We start from the raw sequence: 25980 nt of genomic DNA on the forward strand, positions 1-25980 counted from the left end.
GGCCCATGCCCTGCAGGGACCACACCTAGGCCATATGAAGAGCTTTGACCTTCATCCCCTGAGCATTAGACAGACTTACAAGGGTTAAAGCCAAGGGTGAGGAAGTAGAGGCAGGGAGAAGGGATGCATGGCCCTTATCATGTCTGTGTTTTGGATTGGGGAAATGTAAGTATCAATTCTTCACAAATACAAGGGAGATGAAGATGCTGAGCCCTGGATAATCCTTTCTTTGCTGCAGATGAAGTTCCTGAAAATTCTTTACCATCCATTCTCCCTTCCACTAAATTTCAGAAAGAGTGCATCCAGGTCCCTAGCTGTGTGCTGAGTAACACTTGCACGTGGCCATTGCTGGACCATGCAGCAATAACATCTCCTCTTGTCAGCCCTTCTAGCCCCTTCTCACTCTTTCTGCTTTTCCTTTTGATGATGGGGCAGTGGCAAAACACAGTTCATTTCTGTTTTTGGCAAAGTGTGAATGGCACGGCTTGTGGCACCTTCTCTCCTGGTTTAGAGAGCAAGCTTTGGAGGTAGAGTGGCTTTGCCCCTCGTTTAGCCTTACAGGGTTGTTCTGAGGATTAGGTGGCTTGATATTTGTAAAACGTATAGAACAAGAACTGGCACATAGCAAGTACTTAGTTAATGATAGCCATTATTATTACCTATTTTGTGGATATATTGCTAAAGGGACAAAAAGCAGGATACAAAACGATGTATTAAAAGGGCTTGCACAAATGTATCCTAATAAATGCAAAGCAAATGTCTGAGGATATGTGGTGGTTACATCTGAGGAACGGGACTGGGGTTTAGGGGAGAAAGCTAGGCAAGTGGCTTTTACTTTTTCATCTAATATTTTTGTAGTAATTGATTTTTTATTATAAAAAGTATACTTTTATAGTAATGAAATTACAAGGAATAGTTTAGAAAGTCCATCCATACTTTCCATCATGTCAGTTTTTTTAAAAGGCATGATGATTTCAACATAACCTCTTTTCATATTTTTTCACCCTTAAATTCGGAGCTATCATCCAAAACTTTTCTTGGGGTAAAAAAACATGTATCTAAAACCCAGCAATTTCCCGGATTTTCATTTCTTTGCTATGCCTTAGTCAAATAAAAGTTTTTATAATTACATGCTATTTTAATTCCACAGTTATAAAATTATTCTAGTTATTCTTTCATCTCTCCATATACATATATAGAGTTGTCTGGAATGCTGTTCACCCACCAGATATAAACAACATGTTTGGCTTCATTGTTGCTGACTTCATTGCAAAGCATTGCTTAAATTTTTATAATAAGCATTTTTATAAAAACAATGAAATCATTGCTCAAAATTGGAGATGAGAAGTGTTAGTTCACTCTTCTGTATAGAAGTAAACATGGCCAGGCATGGTGGCTCACGCCTGTAATCCCAGCACTTTGGGAGGCCGAGGCAGGCAGATCATGAGGTCAAAAGATGGAGACCATCCCGGCCAACATGGTGAAACCCTGTCTCTACTAAAAATACAAAAATTAGCTGGGCATGGTGGCACACGCCTGTAGTCCCAGCTACTCAGGAGGCTGAGGTAGGAGAATCGCTTGAACCCAACAGGTGGAGGTTGCAGTGAGATCGTGCCACTGCACTCCAGCCTGGCAACACAGCAAGACTCCATCTTAAAAAAAAAAAAAAAAGAAAAAAAAAGAAACACAATACCCAGCACCCAGCATCTCATCTTTTCCAGACATTTAGGATGCTGAACTTCTTCAGGATTACGAAGTTGAGTAGCTGTTGTGCAGTATCTATTGCTCATGAAGGAGGTGAGAAGTGGACTATGTGGTTACTGAATCAGGATGACGAAAATATTTGAAATGATGATCTCATATTAACATACAGTCTACCATCCTTTACTCTTGTTTTTTATTTATTTTTTTCTTAGCAGGTAGAGGCTTTTTATGTTTAACTAAGCATTTTGATTAATTGAATTGGTATTTTTCGATAGTGTATGTAACCAGTTGAGAATCATTAATATTGTACAATGTTAGAGCATGGTAGCTTTGATCATCATTTAAATACAACTGTTTCCTTGCCCAGCAATTATACACCACTATCATGGATCAGATAAGAACATAAATCTGGAGAGAACTTTGAGTCCCCTGGTAAATACTTCATGAAGCCAATGGGAGCTTGCCAATTAGACAATCATCTCTGCATAAGATGTATTTCCAACGAGTAACTGCATTACACAGTCCTTAGCATATTGTGCCCCTCGGGATATGATGATAATTGACTGTGTCACAGAAGAAACAATTTGAAGAAACTGGGACTAAGCTGATTATCAACTGAACCTTTAGAACAGGGTTAGCAAATGATGGCCCAAGGGCCAAATCTGGCCTGCTGCCTAATTTTGTCCAGTGCACGAACTGGCCAAATCTGGCCCGCTGCCTAATTTTGTCCAGTGCATGAACGAAGAATGGTTTTTATGTTTTAAGTGACTGGGGAAAAATAATCAAAAGTAGAATAACATTTCATGACATGTAAAAATTATATGAAATTCAGATTTCCTACCCCTGAAGTTGTATTAGAATATAGCAGATTCATTCATTTACACATTGTCTGCAGCTGCTTTTGCACCACAATTTCAGAGTTGAGTAGTTGAGACAGAGAAGAGAAGAGAAGAAAATATTGACTGTCTGACTCTTTATAGAAAAAGTTTGCTGACCCTTCCTTTAGACTCAGGTACAAGTTATTTGTGTGCATGTCTGCTTATGAATGGATAATGCTTCTGTGTTAGAAATATATCTGGCCGGTTGATGTGGCCATCAAAGGAGGTGCAATACTCCATATTCTTCTATTTTCCTCACTCCCTTCTCAAAGTCAAAAGAAAGCTATTGAGTGAGAAAAATTAGAGTATTGGAAGGGACCATAAGAAAGATATTGGTAACAGAAAAGACCTACACATTACCTCCACAGCTTGTAAATTACTAACTCTAATTTTAAGCCCTAAACTCAGATTAGTTCTCTACATTTTAAATTTTGAAATTATTTACTCGCTGTATCTGAGAAATCTTTTGAGAAGCAAGAGCATTTGTTCTTGTGACTCTTACAAAATACAGTGGCTGGCTGGGCGCAGAGGTTCACGCCTGTAATCCCAGCACTTTGGGAGGCCAAGGCAGATGGATCACGAGGTCAGGAGTTCAAGACCAGCCTGGTCAAGATGGTGAAAGCCCATCTCTACTAAAAATACAAAAATTAGCTGGGCATGGCGGCAGATGCCTGTAATCCTAGCTACTCAGAAGGCTGAGGCAGAGAATTGCTTGAAGCCAGGAGGCGGAGGTTGCAGTGAGCCGAGATCGCACCACTGCTCCCTAGCCTGAGCGACAGAGTAAGACTCCGTCTCAAAAAAAAAAAAAAAAAAAAAAAAATTTAAAAACAAAATACAGTGGCACACCAGATGGAGGCTCTTTGTTCAATGGCATTATCATTTTGAATGGTGCTCTTTGGTGTATGCTTGCCTTCAGTTGTAGATACGATATAATGCATGACTGGATAATAGGAAATACCTTTTAGTAGAATGTGTAATTCTTGATAGGATATCCTGTCCATTGGCTTTGACAGTTGAATTAACCTATTTGGCTGACATGGACCTTCCTAATGACCACAATATGTAAGAAAATATGAAATTAATACAAAAACTATCTTGTACTGGTAGCAAGATAGCTACTGGTAGGAAACATTAGCAATAGTATCTAAAATATAGAATTGAAAATGTGAGTCATTTTGCTTTTAAAACTCTATCATGTACATGACTGACTTCAGTTGTCCCCTTCCCCTCCCTTTTGTTCTGTTTCAGAGGTTGAAGGCTGCATTGACTCACCACCCTGCTGCCATGTCAAATGGGAACATGAACACCATGGGACACATGATGGAGATGATGGGCTCCCGGCAGGACCAGACGCCACACCATCACATGCACTCGCACCCACATCAGCACCAGACACTGCCACCCCACCACCCTTACCCACACCAGCACCAGCACCCAGCGCACCATCCTCACCCTCAACCCCATCACCAGCAGAATCATCCACATCACCACTCCCATTCCCACCTTCATGCACACCCAGCACATCACCAGACCTCGCCACATCCGCCCCTGCACACCGGCAACCAAGCACAGGTAGACCTTTTCTGTGATCTCTTTCCCCTTCTTATTCTCTTTCTTAACAGTACAAGCTCTAATGCTGGGGTCATTTGCAGCAATCTTGTTTGACAAGCCCAGGTGTTCTATCTCACATTCTAGGGAGCTCTGTTTATCTCCTAGGAGGCAACTCTTACCCGTAAGACCCTATCAGATCATAATTTCTATAAATAATATACTAAATAATATCAGGTCTAGTCTCTAAGGGCAAGTATAAACTTTAAGTTCTCCAAAATCTATTTCTGCTGTGTGTCAGAAAGCCCCTCCCAAAAGTAATATGAATCAATGGATTAGGAAGAACTTAAATTTGTGAAGAAAGATGTGAATTAAGAATGAGAAAAACAAGTTAATTCTAACCCTGGTTCTAGCTGCTGTTTTAAAACATCATAGAGACGGAATTTTGTCACCTGTAAAATGGAAGTTAAATACAACAGGCAATCTTCTGAGTAACAGTGAATGTTAAAAAATCTAACGAGTAACAATTCAAGGCAGACAAAGAAGCTCCATCATGGATGCTAGGGCATAAGGTGCTGTGTAAATGGTGAAGAGAGGTGACTCATCCCCCTGAATGAGAAATGCGTTGGAGGGAACAGAAAGACAGCCAAGTTCTGTAGATGATCACCAAGAGAAAGGCCAAATCCCAGTGGGGGAGAGTCACCAGGAGTGGCTGTAAAGAAAGCCAGCATTTAGACAAAACTGAAAGAGGGTTGGGGGACCAGGCAGACGTTATGTCACCCACAGCCAAGAAGAGAGGCGAGTCCTGTACTGGAGTGAGTTTTAGTAAGTGGATGAAGGGCATGTCCAGGAGCATGGCTGGGCCTAGACACTTTGGATCCTCAAGCAGAATGACTTTCATCCATACCCTCCACCCAGTCCACACTGCCAGCTTCCAACCAGCTGGATCAGAAGGGTGTCGGAAGCGTGGAACCATCAAATAACACTGATTCACCGTCTCCTCTGTCATCTGCCTCTGGAGACGAGACCTTACACCAGGCAGCTTTTTGAACTCTTGAGCCCCCCTCCATTAACATGCACCAGACCTGGACAGCCATCCACAGAATGGGTCAGGCACAAGCAACTCTCTAAGCTATTCACTAGATAAACTGTCTTTTGCAAGGTCCTTAGAGGTGTTCTACATTGGGAATAAGAATTGAGCATTAGAGTGAGATAACCTTAACTTTTTTCCTGGCTTCCTCACTGTGTGATTGTGAACAGAAACGATGAACCTCTCTAACCCTCAGTTTTCCCATCTGTAAAATGGGGCTGGGTAATAGTAGACTAAACTCTAGGCTCTTATGAGTATTAAATAAGAGAATCTCTGTAAAGCCCTTGGCACAGTGTTCAAAATATGTTATTTCAAACGAAAATAATAGAAGTTTAGCAAATTGTATAGCAATCAAACGTTACCCAGAGAACCTTTTTGGTCACATTTTTAGTCAAATGCCATACTAGAACATGTATTTAGAAAGGAAAAAAAAAAAAACTACAAAGTCAACGATGGTCAAATTGATTCATATAGGTACTTAGTTTATAAGGAAACAAGAACATCAAGGTTTGGTCACCTTTGTGGGCAAGTTATTTCACAGGGCAAGTTATATAACAATTCTTTGAATATGAAAGCCATTCACTAGCTAATTACCAATTAGCCAGTTGCCCTCTGTTTCAAGTCAGTAAGTGGCCAATTGTATATGCAATTAGTTAATTGCTATTATAATTAGCTTCATGAACAGTTACTTCTTTTAATTGTATACTAAAAAGAAAGAGCCCAGGTTGGTCTTGCTAAAATTTGAACCAGATCATTTAGGCAGTATCCCAAAATACCACTTTTAAATTGTATTAACTTGGCTGATTACTGAGATCTTGCAATTTTTCTTAATTGTATGATTATCTGAAAGTAGGAATAGAATCCTTTGAACTCTGAGATTCTAAGATGATTTGGAATAAATTCTGCCTTTTTGAAATTATAATTGATTACTTTTGATCAAAATTTTCAGAGCATCTATGCCAAGAGAATTTTGCTTTAAAAATAAAATTACAAGCAACAATAATTACCAGTTACACAGATTCTGGTTTTAGGAATGTGTTTGCATTTTCTCCTGGCTTCTTGTGCTCCTCCTGCGTGTAAGGATGTAATTGTAGAGTGCTGGTTTCAAGGAATTTCTCTTAACCAATCCTGAACCTACATTACACCTGAAACCACGTCACTTATGCCTTTGGGTGAAGACACATGAAAAGTGTCATGGGCTACATTGATTAAACTTAGGGTAGGAGGATATAGAATTGAAAGATAAGTCCCTGCAATGGAGATTTGAAAACACTTTTTTCCTTTTTGAGGGTTTTGTCTGGGGCTGGCAATAAGAGATCATAATTCACAAAAGGAAACAGTTAAAGGCAAAAATATCCAAGCAGTTAGCACATTCCCTCTTAATGCTTTTCTTTGCAGTAGTTAGCTCAGGAATTAGCATCCGATATGGCAAGTGGTAAGCCTTTGCCAATAACAAGGATGACGTCTTCACTAGCAATTCTGATTAGTAAGAACTTACACAGTTAATTTATTTTGTTATTCCTCTATAATCGGGAGGAAAATAGTCACCAACAAACAGTTCTAGAAAATGTCTTTGCTGGCTGGGTGTGGTGGCTCACGCCTGTAATCTCAGCATTTTGGGAGGCCGAGGTGGGTGGATCACCAGGTCAGGAGTTCAAGACCAGCCTGGCCAAGATAGTGAAACCCCGTCTCAACTAAAAACTACAAAAATTAGCCAGGCATGGTGGCAGGTGCCTGTAATCCCAGCTACTTGGATGACTGAGGCAGGAGAATCGCCTGAACCCAGGCAGCAGAGGTTGCAGTGAGCTGAGATCATGCCACTGCACTCCAGCCTGGGTAACAGAGAGAGACTTTGTCTCAAGAAAAAAAGAAAATGTCTTTGCTTTACATAAAATTAGTGAGATGCAGTTCAACCTCAACCCTGGGCCTGATTCTTTTACAGTTAGTCATAGAAGGTTTGATAGAGTTTTGGATTAAAATATATCACCATCAGTCAACTGATGTCAACCAGTAGCCATTATTAGTGCAATTACAGTCATTCTGATTGATTTCAATCATAGTGCTGGAATGTGGTAGAAAAGATTGTTGGGCTTCATTTTTAAAACTTTTGGCCTGTTATTTCTGCAGGTTAAATGTCTCTTATAAAACAACTTTATAGGTATTACAGTCATAAACCTGAGTGACTGAGAAATGGGAGAGGAAAAAAAAAAACCACCTTTTATTGAGAATGAAGAAGGAGGAAGGAATGAAGTGCGTGAGGGAAAGCATTAGGTGTCCAGACATATAAAGAGTCAGTCGTAGAAATTTCACAAGGTGCTGTGTGTCTGCCTTATGAATAGAAATAAAGCTGTATGTGTGGGGGTCTCCAAGCCTTAGATGTTGCTGAGTCCCACACAGACCTTGCAAGAACTCTATAAGCATAGTAAAATTTTTTAATAAAGTGCTTTGCCACTCTTAGGATTTCCTTCTAATGTAAGTGTATGGTAATGCACAAGCAACTCTCACTATCTCATACACACAGGGTGTGACAGGGCTCAGTGTTGCTTCAGGCATCGATTTAACGCTTTCAAAGGCCCAGCTTCCCAATCACCTAGAAAGCTCTCCTGGATCTCCTTTCACCCTGGTGAGCCCTCTGAGGGGCAGGCAGGCCCAGCTGGACTGTGCAGGTCCAGCTAGTCCTCTGCATTAAGAACTGTGAAACAGTCAAAATAGGATTTCACCTGCTTTCCTGGCTTCATGGGCTTCTTTTGATAGGAGTCACAGTGGCAACAATGTCCCAGAGGTGTGTTAGGAGCACAACTTTACCACTATTAGAATGAAAGGAGCCCACAACCTGCTCAGAGGTTTTCTGCAGATGACAGTTGAGTCATCCATATTGTAATAATAACCCTGATCTTTCTGTTTTCACCCTGTAGCCATACATTGGCTATTTTAAAGTTGTTTATTTGTTTTTGTTTTTGTTTTTTAGAGACAAGGTCTTGCTGTGTTGCCCAGGCTGGAGTGCAGTGGCACGATCATAGCTCATGGCATCCTCGACCTCCTGGGCTCAAGCAAGCCTCCCACCTCAGCCTCCTGAGTAGTTAGAACTGCAGGCATGCACCACCATGCCTGGCTAATTTTTCCATTTTTTTTTTTTTGTAGACACAGGGTCTTGCTATGTTGCCGAGGCTGGTCTGAAACTCCCGGCCTCAAATGATCCTCCCGCCACGCCTGGCCCTTACTTTAAAGTTTTTAAACACACCGTCAGTAAAACATTTTTAATAGCTGAAGGAGAAAAATAAATGTTTCCTCTACCATGATTCGGCTAAATGCCTGTCAGGGAAAAATCCATCTGACTACATCTTTTCACGAGTCATTCCTATATCTTGCCAACACATCACAGAATATAGGTCAGCGATGCTTTTTCTTTTCTTTCCTGTGTGTGATTTCATCATTTATTTCATTCATAGGAGGCAAGTCTCATATGCTGACTGAAGCAATAGACTTTCTGTGCTTTGCATTTTAACATCAGCTTGGGTTTCTTCCCTTACCTAACGCGTCCTTCCCTATCCCCATCACCTCCTCCCTCTCTGTCTCAGCAGGTTTCACCAGCAACACAACAGATGCAGCCAACCCAGACAATACAGCCACCCCAGCCCACAGGGGGGCGCCGGCGAAGGGTGGTGGACGAGGATCCCGACGAGAGGCGGCGGAAATTTCTGGAACGGAACCGGGCAGCTGCCACCCGCTGCAGACAGAAGAGGAAGGTCTGGGTGATGTCATTGGAAAAGAAAGCAGAAGAACTCACCCAGACAAACATGCAGCTTCAGGTGCAGCCCACGGTGTCCTTCCCCGGGACTCAAAGGCCCTCTGCTCCGCGGACATTTCCGGCCCCGACAGGCACTTGTTGACCTAAGCAGTGATGCCACACACTTAGTCCACAGAGGAGCCGCAGCCTCACTCCTCGAGCTTTATTAATTCCGGGACACTCTACAAAACAAAATTAACGGTTCAGTTTTTCAATCAATTTGCCCACAGAGCTCTGAGAAGGGGGGACCTACCCAACTAAGTTGTAGGGCTGGGAGCACAGGCTTTAATCTGACAGAAATCCAAACCCTGGTTCAGCAATTACTTGCTAGGTTTAACTCTCTGGCTCTCTGTTTCTTCCTCTATAGAATGGGAATCATAACTTTATAGAGTTGTTACATTAGGGGGAATAAACAAACTAATGTCTCCAAAGCAGTTGCCCAGTGCCTGGCCCATAATAAACCTTCAACTGAAAAGGAGCTGTTCGTTATATTCGCTAGGTTGAGGGGGTTGCCTTGGCTTATACTTGATTATCTCTATTTTTGTTTCACATGGAAGAAAGAAAGGTTTATGGTCATTATGTAGCTCTGAAAGAAAAGGCATGTTTTCATCTCATTTGCCAACTCACCAAGATTTGAATCTTGCATAATTTTTGCTTTTTATGAATGGCTTAACTGGGGAGATTTTATAATGAGGCCCAGAAGTGTCTGGGAGTGTCCAAGAGAAAAGGAAGAAACTCTAGTACCCGGGCTTCTCCAGCAGACTTTATAATGATGCAGTTCAGAGCATTTGTTCTAATGTTAAAAATATGTGCACTATTTATCAGCAAAAAAAAAGGCAAGTAAATAGACACGTATGTGACCCACAGTCCAGGGACAGCATTAAGAGTCGTGGATTATACTCCAGTGCTTCCACCAGCTGGAGAATGGCCAAAGAGAGTGGGGCAGGGAGAAAAGTACCCTACATAGGGAGACTCTGCACTTTAAGAGTTCATGGGGTCTGGGTGCAGTGGCCCACACCTGTAATCCCAGCACTTGGGGAGGTTAATCACTTTGGGAGGTGGCCGGATCACTTGGGGTCAGGAGTTTGACTAGCCTGGCCAAGGTGCAGAAACCCTGTCTCTACTAAAAATACAAAAAAAATTGCCGTGGTGGCACACGCCTGTAGTCCCAGCTACTCAGGATGCTGAGGCAGGAGAATGGCTTGAATGCAGGAGGGAGAGTCTGTAGTGAGCCAAGATCGCACCACTGTACTCCAGCCTGGGCAACAGGGTGAGACTCTGTCTCAAAAAAAAAAAAAACAGTTAATGGCTAGGCATTAGTAGGTTACTTTCATCTTCTTCCCACACCTAGTTCTCTGTGCATCCTTAGAAAGGAACAGTTAGGATGCCAAACCTCAAAGCCTTTGCATATTCAGTTTCATTAAATGGAGATGGCTTGGGGCTTCCAGTGTACAAATTGAAAGTATATCAGGAAAGTGTGTGTTGTATGAGGGCCTGAATTTCATAATTTATGGATGTTCATTTTTCCCCCTAAATGTGTCATTCTTTTTGTGATAGACATGATGAGCAAGAAACTGGGAAACATATAGCAGATGTGAGGAAAATAAGATAATGATTCCCGCACTAACTTGCATGCTGTGGGAAGATTGGGACTGTCTCTTACTACTCCCTCCACCCACTATCTATCTGCTGTTTATAGTGTGGTGTCTACACTCAGTAACTTATTTGTTGAATAAATGAATGGGTTCCCCTGTTTATAGTATAGTGTCTACACTCAGTAACCATTTGTTAAATAAATGGATGAATTCCTCATTGCTGGAGTGTCTAAGAATTGGCTGCTTGACTACTTGGCAAGGATGTGATTGCAGGGAGTCAAGCCACCAGAAAAATGGCTGGACTCAAACACCTTTAAAGCCACTTGTAGAATCCGATAGGCATAGTAGTATCTGAGAAACTTTTAGGTAGAATGTGGTTAAGCATTTTTCTTTTTTGAGACAGGGCCTCACTCCATTGCCCAGGCTGGAGGGCAGCTTACTACAGCCTTGAGCACCTGGACTCGAGTGTTCCTCCCACCTCAGCCTCCCAAAGTGTACATCACCGTGCCTGGCTAATTTTTTTTTTTTTTTTCCTCTAGAGACAAGGTCTTATAATGTTGCCCAGGCTGGTCTCAAGCTCCTGGGCTCAAGCAACCCTCCAACCTCAGCCTCCCTAAGTGTTAGGATTATAGGTGTGAGCCTCTACGCCCAGCCAAGCATTTTTAATATTAATAATCATATTTTAATTTTGATGTATATTGAAAAATGTAATTAGAAGATCAAATCTGCAGTTTCAAAGATATTAGTAAGAAGGCTAAATTATTCAAAATTGAGTTAATTTGCACAAACATGTTAAGTAAATAAAAGTTCTTATATATGTGAACCTAGTACATATTACAGCAGTGGTTCTCTGATAACTGAAGCTGGGGAAACCCAGGAATTTGCCACCATTTCTGAGGTCTGCAAGAGGATGATGCAAACATGTAGGTTTTCTCAGTCTTGGCCCTATTGACTTCTGGGCTCAATCATTCTTTTTTGTTCCCTGTGCATTGCAGGTTATTTAGCAGCATCCTTGGCCTTTACCCACTATGTATCAGGAGCACACCTTCCACCTATGACAACCAAAGAGTCCCCAGACATTGCCAAATGTCCCCTGGTGGTGATTGGGAAGGGAAGTTGGGTGGCAAAATCAGCCTTAGTTAGGAACCACTGCTTAGATGAAGGAGCCAAAAATAGCCAGCTGGCACATATCAGCTGCCAAGGCTTTAAATCAGTTTTAACTAAAATGGGTCCTTGCAGAATTCCTTCAGGGTATTGACTGTGATCCTAATGCATGCAAACATGGAGGGATCATAGCAGAGAGCCAGGAAAGTAAAGATGTCCATTGACGTTGAGGCCAGAGGTGTTCATGACTTGGCATATGCATATTTATGATTGCTTTTACAAAACATACAAGGTAAATTTACCCTTTGCTAGACCCTAATGCACTGATTTTTTTTCACATTTCTTTAGAGCCAAATGGCTAAGGAAAAAAAGGAACTAGAACTCTAGCTCCCAAAACCAGAAAAAAAAAAAAAAAAATCCTACTGAGTTCATGTGACAGGCACCAATATCTTTTGGTAGTTAAAACAGTACCCAAAAAAGGGACAGTCTCTGAACAGACTAAATTGTTGATATTTTCCAACCACCGCTTTGCCTTGGAGGGACAGAAGCCACAACCGCCCAGTGTTCTCTCTGAAGCTGAGTGTCCTGCATCAGGCCCTGGGATGCTGGAGAGGATGCTGCAGATTCCGCTACCTTTGAATGACCCTTTCCCTCTCACTGGACCTTTGTCAAAAGAAAAAGGTGGCTCTCTTGAGGCTGGACCAGTGAGCCAAATTTTAAGTAAACAGAAATGGAAGGTGCTAAGCAAACAAACTCCAGCCAAATGGAATATCCAAGGTCTGGATGGCCAGCTGCCACTTTTGAGTTGTTTTCCAGCATAGAACCCTCTAGTTAGGCTGCAGCATTTCAGATTGGAAAAACCAGACCTAAGAAAACAAAATCAAACTCCCAGACTTCATTTCCTAGTCTCACAACACATCTCTGCCCAAGAGGTCCAAAAAGGTATAGGAATTGGGGAAAATATTAGAAACCACCTAATCTGACATTTTATGGAGAAAGAAACTGAGGTTAGGGAAATGATGGGTCTTCCCTAATGTCACACAATGAGTAGGTGGCAGAATGAGGACTCAGGGAAGTCTCCTGTTGACCTAACCCACTTCTTTGTGGTCTTTTACTTTAGAAACTCCGTAAGCCAAAGAAATCCATGTTCTTTTTTCTGATACTAAGTGACTAAGATCAGCTCTAAATTCATCAACTGCTGATGTGGTACTCAGTAGAACGTCTGTGTTCAGTAGAGGATATGGAAATCATCTGGTCACCCATGGAAATAATTGCTTTTCTTTTTTAGTGCAAAGACACATGGTCTAAGTTGCTGCTGAAATTTTGGACACATGAGCCCAGGTCTGGGACTTGGCAAGCGAATAGGCCAGATGGGAACTGTTGCTTGACAAATTGAAAGTTCTTTGTTTCAGAGTGAACCAAACCTGGTCTCAGCTAATCTACTAAAACAAAAAAGCTGGGGGAGGGTCTATTGTAGGGCCCATTTTGATAATTATTTTTTTGGCACAAACTACTGCTTACACCAAAAAGCACTGTGGATTTATCGTATAAATAATGACATCCCCAAAGCTGAACACTGCAAATGTAGCTATTAGGGACTTGTTGGAGTGCTTGCTTAAAGTATGTTATTGTAGTATTGAATATCTCTATGGAGTGCTGCTTCACCCCAAGGCAAACTATGGGTTTAAAAATAGATCAGTCCAACTGGATCTTACAGTTGCTAAACAGCTAACTGCTTTAGAGGAGCAAACTCAAAATCATTTAGAAAAATGAAAAGATGAAGAGTTGATTTCCACCAGACAATCGATATATATTATTAATACCTTGTATTTACAAAGTACTTTTATATTAAGACCTAAAACTCTGATTATCACCTACATAGGGGAATAAAAAATGGTGATTTTCCTCAATTTATAAAACAAGGTAATTCAAAGTAAGAAAATACCTCCAGAAGGCCTGGTTTTTATTTCCCTACTAGACTTCCAGGCCACATTTGATTTCTTTTATGCATTTTGAAACATTTGCTATCTGGTTGTTCTCTTCCAAAATGAATTCAAGGTGATTCCACTTATGTTCCCCTGAAAAGGGTTTTTACTTAAAATATAGTCTAGTATTTGTGCATTTCCTACACGAATCAGTCTTTCACTATGGAATCTTTAAGATGATTATGCATGTGCACAGCACACAATTCATTCTTCTTTCTCCAAGATAGTGATTTTTGACCTTTCTTAAGCCACAGACCCTTTATGAAATATAATGAAGGCTCCATAGATGCTGTCTCAGAAATATGGACACATAAATGGACATACAAAATTTTGTTCTAAAATGAAACTATAAATGTTGCTTTGGAATCTGCCTTACTAAAATTTGGAAGCATAAGAGGTGATAGAACTGGCTCCCTTGTGAAAGATAAGACCAGAATTATAAGCATATTTGAGCATATTGAAAGTAGTTAAGTAACGAATAAAAGTAAAGATTGAATCTTTCATTAGATAATTGGGTAATTTTCTTTCTCAATAGAAGGTGACACAGAATTGCTTGTAGAATAAAAAAAAATTCTTTCTGGAAGGAATTTAGAGAAGTAGTTCTCTACTTCTATACATGAAGTATAAAACCAGCGTGTTTTATACTTGGTTGGCATGGCAGCTTGGGAACTCAAACCCTATTATTCTCAACTCTCAGGCGAGAGTTCCTTTTCCTATTGGATGCTGCCCTATGAGTTTCTATGGCTTCTGTGGTTATTAGGCCTTTATTTAGTCCTTGTAGCATCGTAGTTACGTGTATATGGTATAAACAAGAAGCTGATTGCCCTTCTCTACTGACATTAATTGGTGTTCATTTTCCCACCATAACATGGCTAAATAACATAATTATTAACATGTTACATTAAGAAATATGTCCTGCCAGGCACAGTGGCTCATGCCTGTAATCCCAGCAGTTTGGGAGGCTGAGGCTGGAGATCACTTGAGGCCAGGAGTTCAAGAGCAGCATGGGCAAAATAACTAGACCCCATCTTTGCAAAACATTTTTTTAAATTAGGTGGGCATTGTGGCACGTGTCTGTAGTCCCAGCTACTCAGAACGCTGAGGTGGGAGGATTGCTTGAGCCCAGGAGGTAGAGGCTGCAGTGAACCATGATGGTGCCACTGTAGTCCAGCCTGGACGACAGATCAAGACCCTGTCTCTATAAAAAGAAAAAAGAAAAAAAGAATATGTTCATATTCACATATATCTTTCAATGATGGTCAGCTGTCTCAATATTCTCAGGGTTCTGCATTTTTACAGACCCTCACAACACTCAGGCCTTTGGTCTCTGTACTTACAACATATTGCTTTATTAATAAAGTGTTTTGCTGTTCATAGACTAAATGCCACCAAAGTCATATACTTTGTATGGGGTTTTGGTGATAGGCCAGGGCACCACATGTGCTGACTGGTGCTCTTTTTATAGTAAAACAGCCTTATGAAAGCAAAAATTTATTGCGAAACTGTTTGGGGCATGCCAAATATCATAGGCAGTTAGCGCTTTGCTAACTGTAGAAACCCAGAGAATAGAATTGAGTGTTTTCTTAAGGAAGGGGCAATGAACACTTTGTGCCTGGGAGATTGAATGCTGCCAAGAAAGGGTTTCACTGCCCAGGACATAGTGGGGGAAGAAATGGAGACTAAATTCAACCTCTCCAAGATGGCCACAGGCAGGGGTGTTTTTTCTTCCAAAAGTATAAGAAAGCAAGAGAACCCAGTTTTGTTTTTAATACTTTTTCTGTTTGTTGTTTTCTAGGTAGAAAAGTGTGGATTCGCTAGAAATTGGAACTTGATTCCATTTTCTAAGATCCATTGTCTACATTATCTGCAGCTGAGAGCTTCTACTCAGGGGGCAAGGTGTCTGGCAGTTTTGATTTCAGAAAAGTGTTATTTCTGTAGTTTAATGCAAATAATATGACATTTCCTTCTGAAGTAAATATATATAAATATACACACACACATAAACACATCTGTTTCCTTGTTTTGTTTTTGTTTGTTTTTGACAAGAGATTGCCTTCATATGATGGTCTAGAAGTGACTTTCTTTTATATGTGCTATTTTGAGCAGAGGGAGAACTGAGAAAAAGAAGGAAGGCCATCTGAATTTAGATAGGTGTAAAATCAAAGAGGAAGAAGGTAGTGTTTAAGGCTAAAATAAATTGTCCTGTAAGTTATCCCACTGACCCTGGAATTGACAGAGTCACTTTTGGTTTCCACAGAGCCCCTTATCAATCACATTCATTTGGAGTTGGGAGGTACAATTTGCCTTCTTGTATGTTCTGAGATGTAAGACCAGTTTTCTTATTTGATTGATTTATTCATCGTTAAGGCTAATTTCCCAAATAGTCATTTTTATTTTGTAAAAATAAAGTTTGGAAGAGAAAGGGAATGAGATGAGATTTGTAGATGAGATTTTTATTATTATTTGTTTTATTATTGTTATTTTTATTATTTTGTTATTAATATTACTCAATATGTGGTTGCTTATAATGTATTTCACAAAGAAATTTAGAAATGGGAGATATTCCTTAAAAAAGATTTCAATTTTTTTTAGAGTAACTTCTGGAATCCCAAACATACATTCCTAGGTGATAAATACATGGCTGAAAAGCCAAGTTCATATTGAAAGTGTAGGTACAACTTAATGACAGCAATGTTAATCGTGCTTTTCTGTGTGCATGCATTTTTTAAGTTTCCTACATGTGAAGTACAATGCCTGGCAGTCACAAATAAGCCTTGACCAAAGAGAGGATATTACTGATCACAATTTTTAAATGGCTTATTCAAGACAGCACTACATTTACAGTTCACTTTTATCAAGTGGAAGCATCTCGGAGCTGCCATCTATTTTGTGTCTATATTTGTAGACAACGGGTGCCAAGTTCGTTATTCTACAAAGCTATGAGCATGCCTTTGTGAATTACTATTAATAGATAAAGTAGAGATCCGAGGCACTTACATGAGTAAATAAGAAGAAAACCCCACACCATCCACAATATCCCGATATTGAGGGGGGAAAGAGTATTTTATAGACCAAAATTGACCAAATAATCAATGCACTCAATCAAGTTAATTCAATCATGGCCCAAAACTTCATTGCCTCTTGCCACCCTCAGCTGACATCATCCACCTGCAGCTGACCAACATGTGCACTATGTGCTTCCATGCCTCCTGCTCAGTGGGCATCAGGGAAGTGGACGTGCTTTGCTCAACAATAGCCCATGAACAGCAATTGAGCAGGAGATGGTGGGGGTAGCAGGGATTCATGGCTGAAGGTCAATTTATTTTCAGATATTCCTTTTAGATTGAGCAACACATACTTCTTTTGGAAAATCTGATGGTAGATGAGTCAGCTTACTCTGATTGCATTTCAGGTGGAAGCCACAAATCCTACCACATAATTCTACCCAATGCATGCCTCATATTCACATTCTCAATTGGATGTCAACCCGAGCTTGTGAAGGTTATGATAGTTAAATGTATTAAGTGCTTAGTATGTACTGGGTATTGTTCTGTTTCCCATCTATTACCGTATTTAATCCTCACAGTAACAAATAATGTTGTACTCTTCTTATCACCATCTTATAACGAGGTTGCTGGAGCTCAGTTGGGTTGTGTTATCTACCTAGGGTCATGCAGTCAGTGTGGAGTAAGGATTCTCACCTGGCTTCAGTTCCCATCACCTAAGGGTGTGGTCTAGCCTTTTAATAAGGTTCAGCTCTTGAGTTAAAGCCTAATCTCTTCAGAAAGGCCCTGGTAAATATGAGGGCCAAATTAAAGGTAAGCTACAAACTTTCAGGCGAACCACACTAAATAATGCTCTTGATGTCATTTAGACATAACAGAAGAGTTTGCCAGTTTTGTTGAAAGTGCACAGGGCGTTGGGTTTGTATCCTCTGGTCTTCTCAACATGGTTTTAATACATCTCTTTTAGAATGAAGTGTCTATGTTGAAAAATGAGGTGGCCCAGCTGAAACAGTTGTTGTTAACACATAAAGACTGCCCAATAACAGCCATGCAGAAAGAATCACAAGGATATCTAAGTAAGTCACCGACTTTTTCACTTTTCTTTAGTGTCCAATTTTTTTTTGCCACTAAGTTTGCACTGAATTTGATTGAAAGAGCAAAAGTAAAGTGTAGATTATACTTCCAGGCAGATATACAAGAATTCTTGAGTGGCTTCCAGACTATTCTTCCAAGGGGATCCCTTTGTCCAGACCCCTGTGCAACACCATGCCCACCACCTCCTGATAATTTCTGGCTACTCCTTCCCTGGCATTTCGAAGTATTAAAAAAATACCAAATTCCACTTTTGCAGCCGGTAAGAAAAGAGCCAGCTGAAGCCCAAGTACTAGTGGCCCAGCAGTCTCCTTCAGAAATCTGTGGGCTGGGAACCAGGCCTTGGGTGAATTACATCCAGTGCCTCCAGAAACACTGCATGTTACTCACTGGGCTGAAAAGCTAGTGACTAACCTCAGTTTATCAATATGTAACATGATCCCTTCCTTCAGACCCCCGTTTCTACATCTGGAATGCCAGTTGGTTAAATGATAGTTGAGTAGGGATGGTGGGAGGAGCAGGGATTCATGGCTGAAGGTCAATTTATTTTTAAATAATTTTTTAGATTGAGCAACACAGATTCTCCCACCACATGTGAGTATTTTTCCACATTTGATATATGGATGGCTATTTAAAAGACAAGATGGGGAAGTTCACATGTCCATGACTTAAACACATCAAATCATTTTACTGATACAGAAAGCATGGCTTTGCTTGTAGATATAAACTGGAAAGGCATAGCATTGTGACAACAGTTGAAAATAAAGTTTTGAAATTAACTTTCAGAAGAAAATGTGTGAAACTTCTATTTCAAGTAAATATCCAGTACTATTTCTCTGAGGAGTCCACAAGTCCATACAAAAAAGACCTATATTGGTGTGTGTGTATGTGTGTGTGTTGTCTTTTTTTTTTTCTCCGTAGGTCCGGAGAGTAGCCCTCCTGCTAGTCCTGTCCCAGCTTGCTCCCAGCAACAAGTCATCCAGCATAATACCATCACTACTTCCTCATCAGTCAGCGAGGTGGTAGGAAGCTCCACCCTCAGCCAGCTCACCACTCACAGAACAGACCTGAATCCAATTCTTTAAAATGCACCATCAGACCTGGCCTCCAAGAAGAGCTGTAGCATACCATGCGTCCTTTCTTTTAAGGGCATTTTTAGAATTAACTCAGACCTGGAAGACTCCTCAGTTCTTCAAAGACTGGCTTTCATTTTTATAGTTATTATGGAAATGTTGTCTTTTATACTTAGTTATATAAGAAAAAAGGGAGTTATGCAATTAATATCTATCAGCTTGGGAAACGCTTTGGTGCTTTTCTCCAATTTTCTGGTACCAGTTACTTGTTTATAAACTGAACCTTTTCTGTATATAGCCATGGTTTCATTCTTATCAGTCCAACCCTTTGCCTGAAACACTGAATCTTGTTAAACCACAGCTTTTAGCCAAAATGAGGCATACCTAGATGTCAAGTAAGACAGATCCAAGGTAACTGGGTAGGAAATCTTTTGACATCTTAACTCATGTTGAGTTTGTGCTGTGGTGTCACCAGAATCCCAGATAAACACACAGCCTTTCCCATAACTTTTTGTTTCTTACTATAAAATATTATAAGATTCATTGATGTCCAAATAACACCACCGAGCATCTCTTCACTTCTCCTTCTCCTCTTGGTCCACTTGCTAATGCCCAGTTTTCTTCTCCATTTCCACTTTTTCTTGGGCTCCCTGTTTACTCTTCATTTTGACTTCCTTCTGTTTTATTTTTTTCCCTTTAGCATTGCATGTGAAGAAGAAAATAATGTTTAAAGGAAAAAAAAAAAGCAAACCTCCAAAACGTGGACCTAACCATTGCTTCACTTACACGTCACCCACAGCTGGAGTTCATTCAACTCTTGCTTTTCACGAAATAGTAACCAGGAGATGTTTAATGTGCCTGATTTAATGTTTTTAATAATCAGAGCAAATGAAAGGTGGTTTAGCTATAAGTGAAGCACGGTTGAATACCAGCTGGGGAGACACTAGGGAAGGGAGCTTTGTAAGCCTTGATTGTGAAAGTCCAAATTTTGATGTGGGGCTATAACATGACACCCTTGGATTGCAACTGGTTTTATATGACCTGTCTATAACATTGAAAATCCATGTACTATATAATAATTCAGAAGGGCTCTATTCACTACACGAATTACATTGTTCAATCATCAGCTGCTAATAGCCTAAGATTTATTAATTTTTTTTTTCTTAAGCCTATGGAACGGGCTTTGCTGTTCTGGGGGGTGAAAATAGACTAACCACTGGAGAAACAAAGAGAGAAAGAAAACCCGGTGTTTCCACAGGGGCACTTTTAGCCTTCCCACGACAGTTCAGCACTCTTTGACTGCTGAAGGAACCCCATGGATGAGGCGCAGGCTACTTCACTCTTTTTTTTCTTTTTTTTTTGAGACAGAGTCTCACCTATTGCCCAGGCTGAAGTGCTGTGGTGCACTTCACAGATCACTGCAGATCACAGATCACAGAACACTGCAGCATCAACCCCCGAGTTCAAGCGATCCTTCCACCTCCGCCTCCCGGGTAGCTGGGACCACAGGTTCACACAACCATGCCTGGCTAATTTATTTTTACTTTTATTTTAAAATAAAAGATAAGGTCTCTCTTACGTTGCCCAGGCTGGTCTCAAACGATCCTACTTCTACGTCCCAAAGTGTTGGGATTATAGGCGTGAGCCACTGCACCCAGCCTACTTCCCTCTTCTGAATTATTCTGATTTATTTTCAACAACTTTTGTGAACTTGCGCCTGATACAAAGCAGATAGTCCCTGAACCACAGTCGTGCCTCCTTGAAACAAGCCATTCTACTGTGCTAATGTTTTAATATCGCATCTCACAAATAACAGGGGTGAATGTTTCTCTCTAGCAATCTAGGCAGGTGCTGGTGTTTCATCTCCATTTGAATGCTTGACCTCTTAACGTGTGTGTGTGTGTGTGTGTGTGTGTGTGTGTGTGTGTGTGTTCATGGGTTTTAAAAGAACAGTATTTTACAAAAGGTGTAGCTTTTATAAGAGTTCAGAAAAGGGAAGGATGTGTTTTTTTCTCTCACTATAGTATAAGAATCTATTTTGGAGAAAAAAAGAAAATATGAGGGTCTCGAAGCATGATTTTTATATAACTAGTTTCAGTTTTATCTAATAACTTACTTTTAAAATCAATATTTATCAACAATCTTTCCATGTATGCAGTGCTTTCAAAAGATGGTTTTGAGTGTCCAGTGAAACTTACGACTTGGATATATGGTTGAAGAATCAAAACAAAAGCAAAAAAAAAAAAAAAAAAAAAAAACCAAAAAAAGAAAAGAGAAAAAAAGAAAAAATGCAAATGAAATAATTTTCTATTATATTTTAGACAAACATATCATTTTCAAGTATTTTAAATACTGAATTCATAGTTGTTGTTTTTTAAATTCCAACAGTAACAGCTGAATGGTTTAATCTGACTGGCTTCCTAAGAAATGTTTAAGACTCAGCTTTAAAAAGAAGTTAACATTCATCTCTCTGTTTTGAAATCAAAAATAATATTTCAAAATTCTTTCCTAGGACTGTCTCCCCTCCCTCCACAAAAGGAAAAAGAGTGCATTAAAATGTTTAGTTGGGTTTTTTAATTTTTAATTTTTATTTTATGTTTTGCTTTAAGTAAAATTTTTTCTTTACTGCATGCATAGCACTTAATAAAATGGATTTTTAAAAAATCCACTAGTAATATCAGAATGTCCAGGGAGTGACTGTCGCTACAATGATGGTTTAGTTTACTTCTGTTCCACCTTTTGATTGAAATATTTAGTTGTTAGGCTGAAAGCCTCTGCGGTTAAGAACTTGCCTGAGTTTTCTTCGTTCAGCAACTTGACAGTTTGACTGATGTGCATTATATATAGCTCAATTATGTCTGTTTTTTATGCTAAGTAGGAAAACCAACCACACACATTAGCAAACCGGCCTCAACATATAATTAGAATAAACTGTCTTCTTGTTCTACTCAGGGCCTTTAGGTGTGTTCATTCATGGTATGGAAATACAGTAAATGAAAGATTTCAACTAGTTGTCAGTGCTTCTTGAAAATTCCAAACAGAAAGATACATTGGTCAGATCCAATACATGGCTTATCAATATTAAGTCTTTTACCTAAAGGCCCAGCAGTCACCAGACAACAGAATAATCAATCTGCCTGAAAAATCCCTCCTCCTTGTCTTACACTTTTTTGCCTATTTGGGAGAATATCTTTACTCTATTCTCCTCCCTCAACCAGTTATTGGGTCACCCATCCATGTGTTCATTAATCAATTATCATGGCCTTCAGAGCACCTGTCCTAAGGAGGGAAAATCCTGCCACACTGCCTCTCCCCATTCATGTGTGGTTTTCTTGATCGATGAGATCTGTCTCTGAAGTCACTACCAGCCTCCCTGGGAACGTCTATTGTACTTCCCCTGCCTTATGTGATGGGAGTTAACAACTCAGATAAGTACACCTGAGAGCATTTCTACCAGGTAAACTCTCACCTAAATGGAGGTGTCCACATCTTAATTGTTTCTCCTTGACACATTTCTCAATCCACGATGCCAGGAGAAGTAGAGTGAAAATCCTAGCCATGGATGAATGTACTGATTTGAAAGCCAAGTGTTAAGTTGGATGTTTTCCCGTCACACTACTACTCAGCCCTCTCCTGCTCCCACATCAACGGATGCAAGTCACAATCTTAACACAGCCTGTGGGAGACAAGCAGTTTGTGTGCTCTCACAGTATATATTATAGTAATTAGGGGGACTTAGAGCAAATACTCTTCAGATCCTATGTAGTCAGTGAAACAAAATGGAGAGTGTATTCTGATAGAGGGATGTCGATGGTGAATGTTCTGGTGGTTGTTGCCTGTTAAGTAAACTTTAGTGTGTAAGTCGAGTTTGTCATTAAAATCATAAACCAGCTACAGTAACAGACAAGCCTTTGGCTGGGGAGTTTTAAGCCTCAGTAACTGCTATAAAACTAGCCATCCAGTTAGGATAGAATGTGTTTCTTTCTGGTTAAAAAAAGAAAAAACCATCTAAGAAAATATATATGTATGTATGTGTGTATACAGTGGAATTCAAGGACCAAAGCAAAATTTGAACAGGAATCTATTAATTTAGAATTTTATAAGATATTTATTAATAAATGTTATTTTTAAACATTCCATTTGAACAGTATTCTGTAGGAGCTACTTGTTTTTAAAGTGTTAGTCCATAATAAACTACTATAGTTGTGTGTATTTTCATTTTTCAGGGTTTCAAATGGCTTTTCTCCATCATTTGGTGGAAATGTTTGCTTAGATCTCTGTGCATAGACATTTCAAGGATTTTTATTGCTCTGTGAGTTATTTTTTAATCAACACTCTGAACAGTTTTATTAAAACATTTATTTCTTTTTTCATTTTTAAAGTAAGCTCTTTCATTTAGGAAGCAGAGTTCAGCTAAAGGGAATCAGTAACTATAACTGGAACAGCTTTCTTGTAGAAGTGTAAAAACAACTTCATCTCTGCCTCTCTCCACCCCACCCCAATTTCCTAGAAAGCCTTGCACTATTCAGCTCCCTTAGTGCTTTTTGTCCCTTCCCGAACAATATGCAGTAGCTTTAAGCCATTCAAGCTCCATTATGCAGTATATCTGAGAAGGGAAAGGAAACAACCCATTTAAATTTGAATAAAACCGTGCCTATGCGAACAGCAATTTAGAATCTCTTTTCTGCTTTTGAAATAATTTATATTTTAAAATTGCACTTTAGCTTTTTGATCACTTTGTATTTCTCTTACTCTCTTTCTAACCTCTTCTCTGTCCTCAAATTTGCCTTTGCTCTCCTTTACAATGCCCCCTACCCCTCCTCCAAGGCTCTGAGCGGCATCATTTAAAATACTTTACAGATATTTGCACCAGGTACATTTATGTGCATCCATTGGTAGCATAGCTGAGACCTGTGTCTCACATCAGCCTAGGTGAAGCATACTACAAGAATGCCAAGGAGAAGAGCCAGTACACTATATGGTTTATACTCTTTATCCCTTTATTCATAGCATGTTTTTTTAAAAAATGTTATATTATGCAACAGATGTGAGGCAGCAGCTAAGCTATACTTAAGAATTTTCTCTCATCTTCCAAACCAAAGTGTCCTGAATAAGCCAGGAGACTTATTCTTTTGTGCACCCTGGTGCACATCTGACTGTTGTCCTAGCCATAGACTCTCTGAGGCTACTGAAAGAACAGTGGCCCTATCAATTTCATTCCTAGGTCTCAAAAATACAATGTTGCCTTGTAACATAATTAGGGACAGCACCTCTAATTCACAATTATAATCTAAGGTAGGATAAGATGACACAGCAGCAATAAACTTACAAGTAAAATTCAATACCAAAACAAACACAAAGAAATTTAAAAAACAAAAAACCTAGCTCGTCATGTTGTGAAAATGAAAAAGTGTATGTCCATTCAAAATATTTTACTATTTCTTGTGGAGTTTTTCAGTGCTGTAATGCTTGTAGCCAAATTGCTTAAAGAGTGTTTATATATTTTTTTCCTTATAAATTGTCTATTTTTTAAAAAAAAAAAAACTATTTAACCACAGCTGAAGTGGGGGGTAAGGCCAAATTGCCAACATTTGTTAAAGATTCATACTCGTAAGTGGCACTCTGATACCTTTCCAACTTGTCATCAGAAAGGAATCAATAATTACCAACTGTTGTATTTAGACCAACTTACAATATCTAGCTCATTAGAAGCCAGGATCTAGAAAGCTCCTTCTAAGCCATTTAAGATATTCTTACATTGAGCTTCATATTATAGAACTTTATAGGATTGGATTTTTTACAATAGAATAATTTAGCCTCAGGACTGAGAATGTGGAAGCTGAATAAATTAGCTTTAAATACATCATTAAAATCTTATGCACAATAAGCTCATTAGATTCTAGTTTTCTCCTTTAGAATACCAATGCCACAGACACTGCAGGAGATAATGAAAGGTATCAGTTGTGCTGAATGGAGTGGGTTTAAGAGAAAGGACCCTTCCCAACCAGCAGCCAGTAGAAAATAAAACCTACTCACTTTTTTCCCTTCTAAGTTCTGCTAAATCACATCTGCCTCATAGAGAAAGGAATGTTGCCTTTGAGAACTGTCTTGGAGAAAAGATAAGCTTGAAATGTTCTCTCTAAAGAGGACATAGGGTTTGGGATCCTCTGAAAAGGCCCAGAAAAATAGCTCAGTTCAAACACAATGTTCTAGGACAATTGGAATATAAATATTGTCCAAAAATATAATTAAAAGAAAAAAGTTTAGCACTGTGTAAAGTAAGTGTTAACTGAGGAAGTCCCAAAAAGGTGCTGTCACTTTAAGTTCTGAACTTGGGGTTGTTTGTATTTGTAAACAGCAAAGCATTTGTGTTTGTTTGTCTATTTGTAAAGCAACCACCTTCCTTATTGGAAGGAGAAAAAAAGGGGTACATACATGTAAATACTTGCTGCAGCATTTAATATGTTTAATTTTGTGTTAAGCTTTTTGTTGCATCGTGAACACATTTATTGTTACCAATGGACAATGAGTTCATTAAGACTGTTCAACTAGGTCAGATTTTTACATCTCTTTCTAGCAAGAAGAGACAGGATTTTGTGCATTTGTACAAATGTTAATATCACTGCAATTCCAATATAATAAAGCACTCAAATGCAAATAATATATGTCACCTTTGTATGATGAAATTTGGGATTGGGGGTAATGACATGTATTCCTCACATACTCTTGTCAGAGGCATGTGAATCAGAGCAACTCCATCTTGAATAGGAGCTGGGTAAAATAAGGCTGAGACCTACTGGGCTGCATTCCCAGATGATTAAGGCATTCTAAGTCAGTGGATGACATAGGAAGTTGGCACAAGATACAGGTCATAAAGACCTTTCTGATAAAATGGTTTGCAGTAATGAAGCCAGCTAAATCCCACCAAAACCAAGATGGCAACAAGAGTGACCTCAGGTCATCCTCACTGCGACACTCCCATCAGCACCATGACAGTTTACAAATGCCATGGCAATGTCAGGAAGTTACCCTATTATGTATGGTCTAAAAAGGGGAGGCATGAATAATCCACCTCTTGTTTAGCATATCATCAAGAAATAATCATAAAAATTGCTCTGT

The 25980-nt window shown here is 39.6% G+C and overlaps 1 protein-coding gene across 2 annotated transcripts in view; it reads left to right on the plus strand.

Annotated features, from left to right (window-relative positions):
- The window catches only part of CREB5 (cAMP responsive element binding protein 5), a 417388-nt gene extending 391866 nt beyond the window's left edge, over positions 1 to 25522 (plus strand). The window contains exons 8-11 of one of the 2 annotated variants that reach the window (XM_010388326.2): positions 3831 to 4154; positions 8802 to 9029; positions 17664 to 17772; positions 18710 to 25522. In XM_010388326.2, coding sequence (XP_010386628.1) covers positions 3831 to 4154; positions 8802 to 9029; positions 17664 to 17772; positions 18710 to 18873 — 825 coding nt within the window. In that variant the 3' untranslated portion in view covers positions 18874 to 25522. The remainder of the gene's footprint in view (positions 1 to 3830; positions 4155 to 8801; positions 9030 to 17663; positions 17773 to 18709) is intronic. The other variant, XM_010388328.2, reaches the window with a different exon arrangement.
- Positions 25523 to 25980: the final 458 nt, after the last annotated feature.

This window comes from Rhinopithecus roxellana, chromosome 6 (assembly GCF_007565055.1).
Source record: "Rhinopithecus roxellana isolate Shanxi Qingling chromosome 6, ASM756505v1, whole genome shotgun sequence".
Taxonomy (NCBI): Eukaryota; Metazoa; Chordata; class Mammalia; order Primates; family Cercopithecidae; genus Rhinopithecus; species Rhinopithecus roxellana.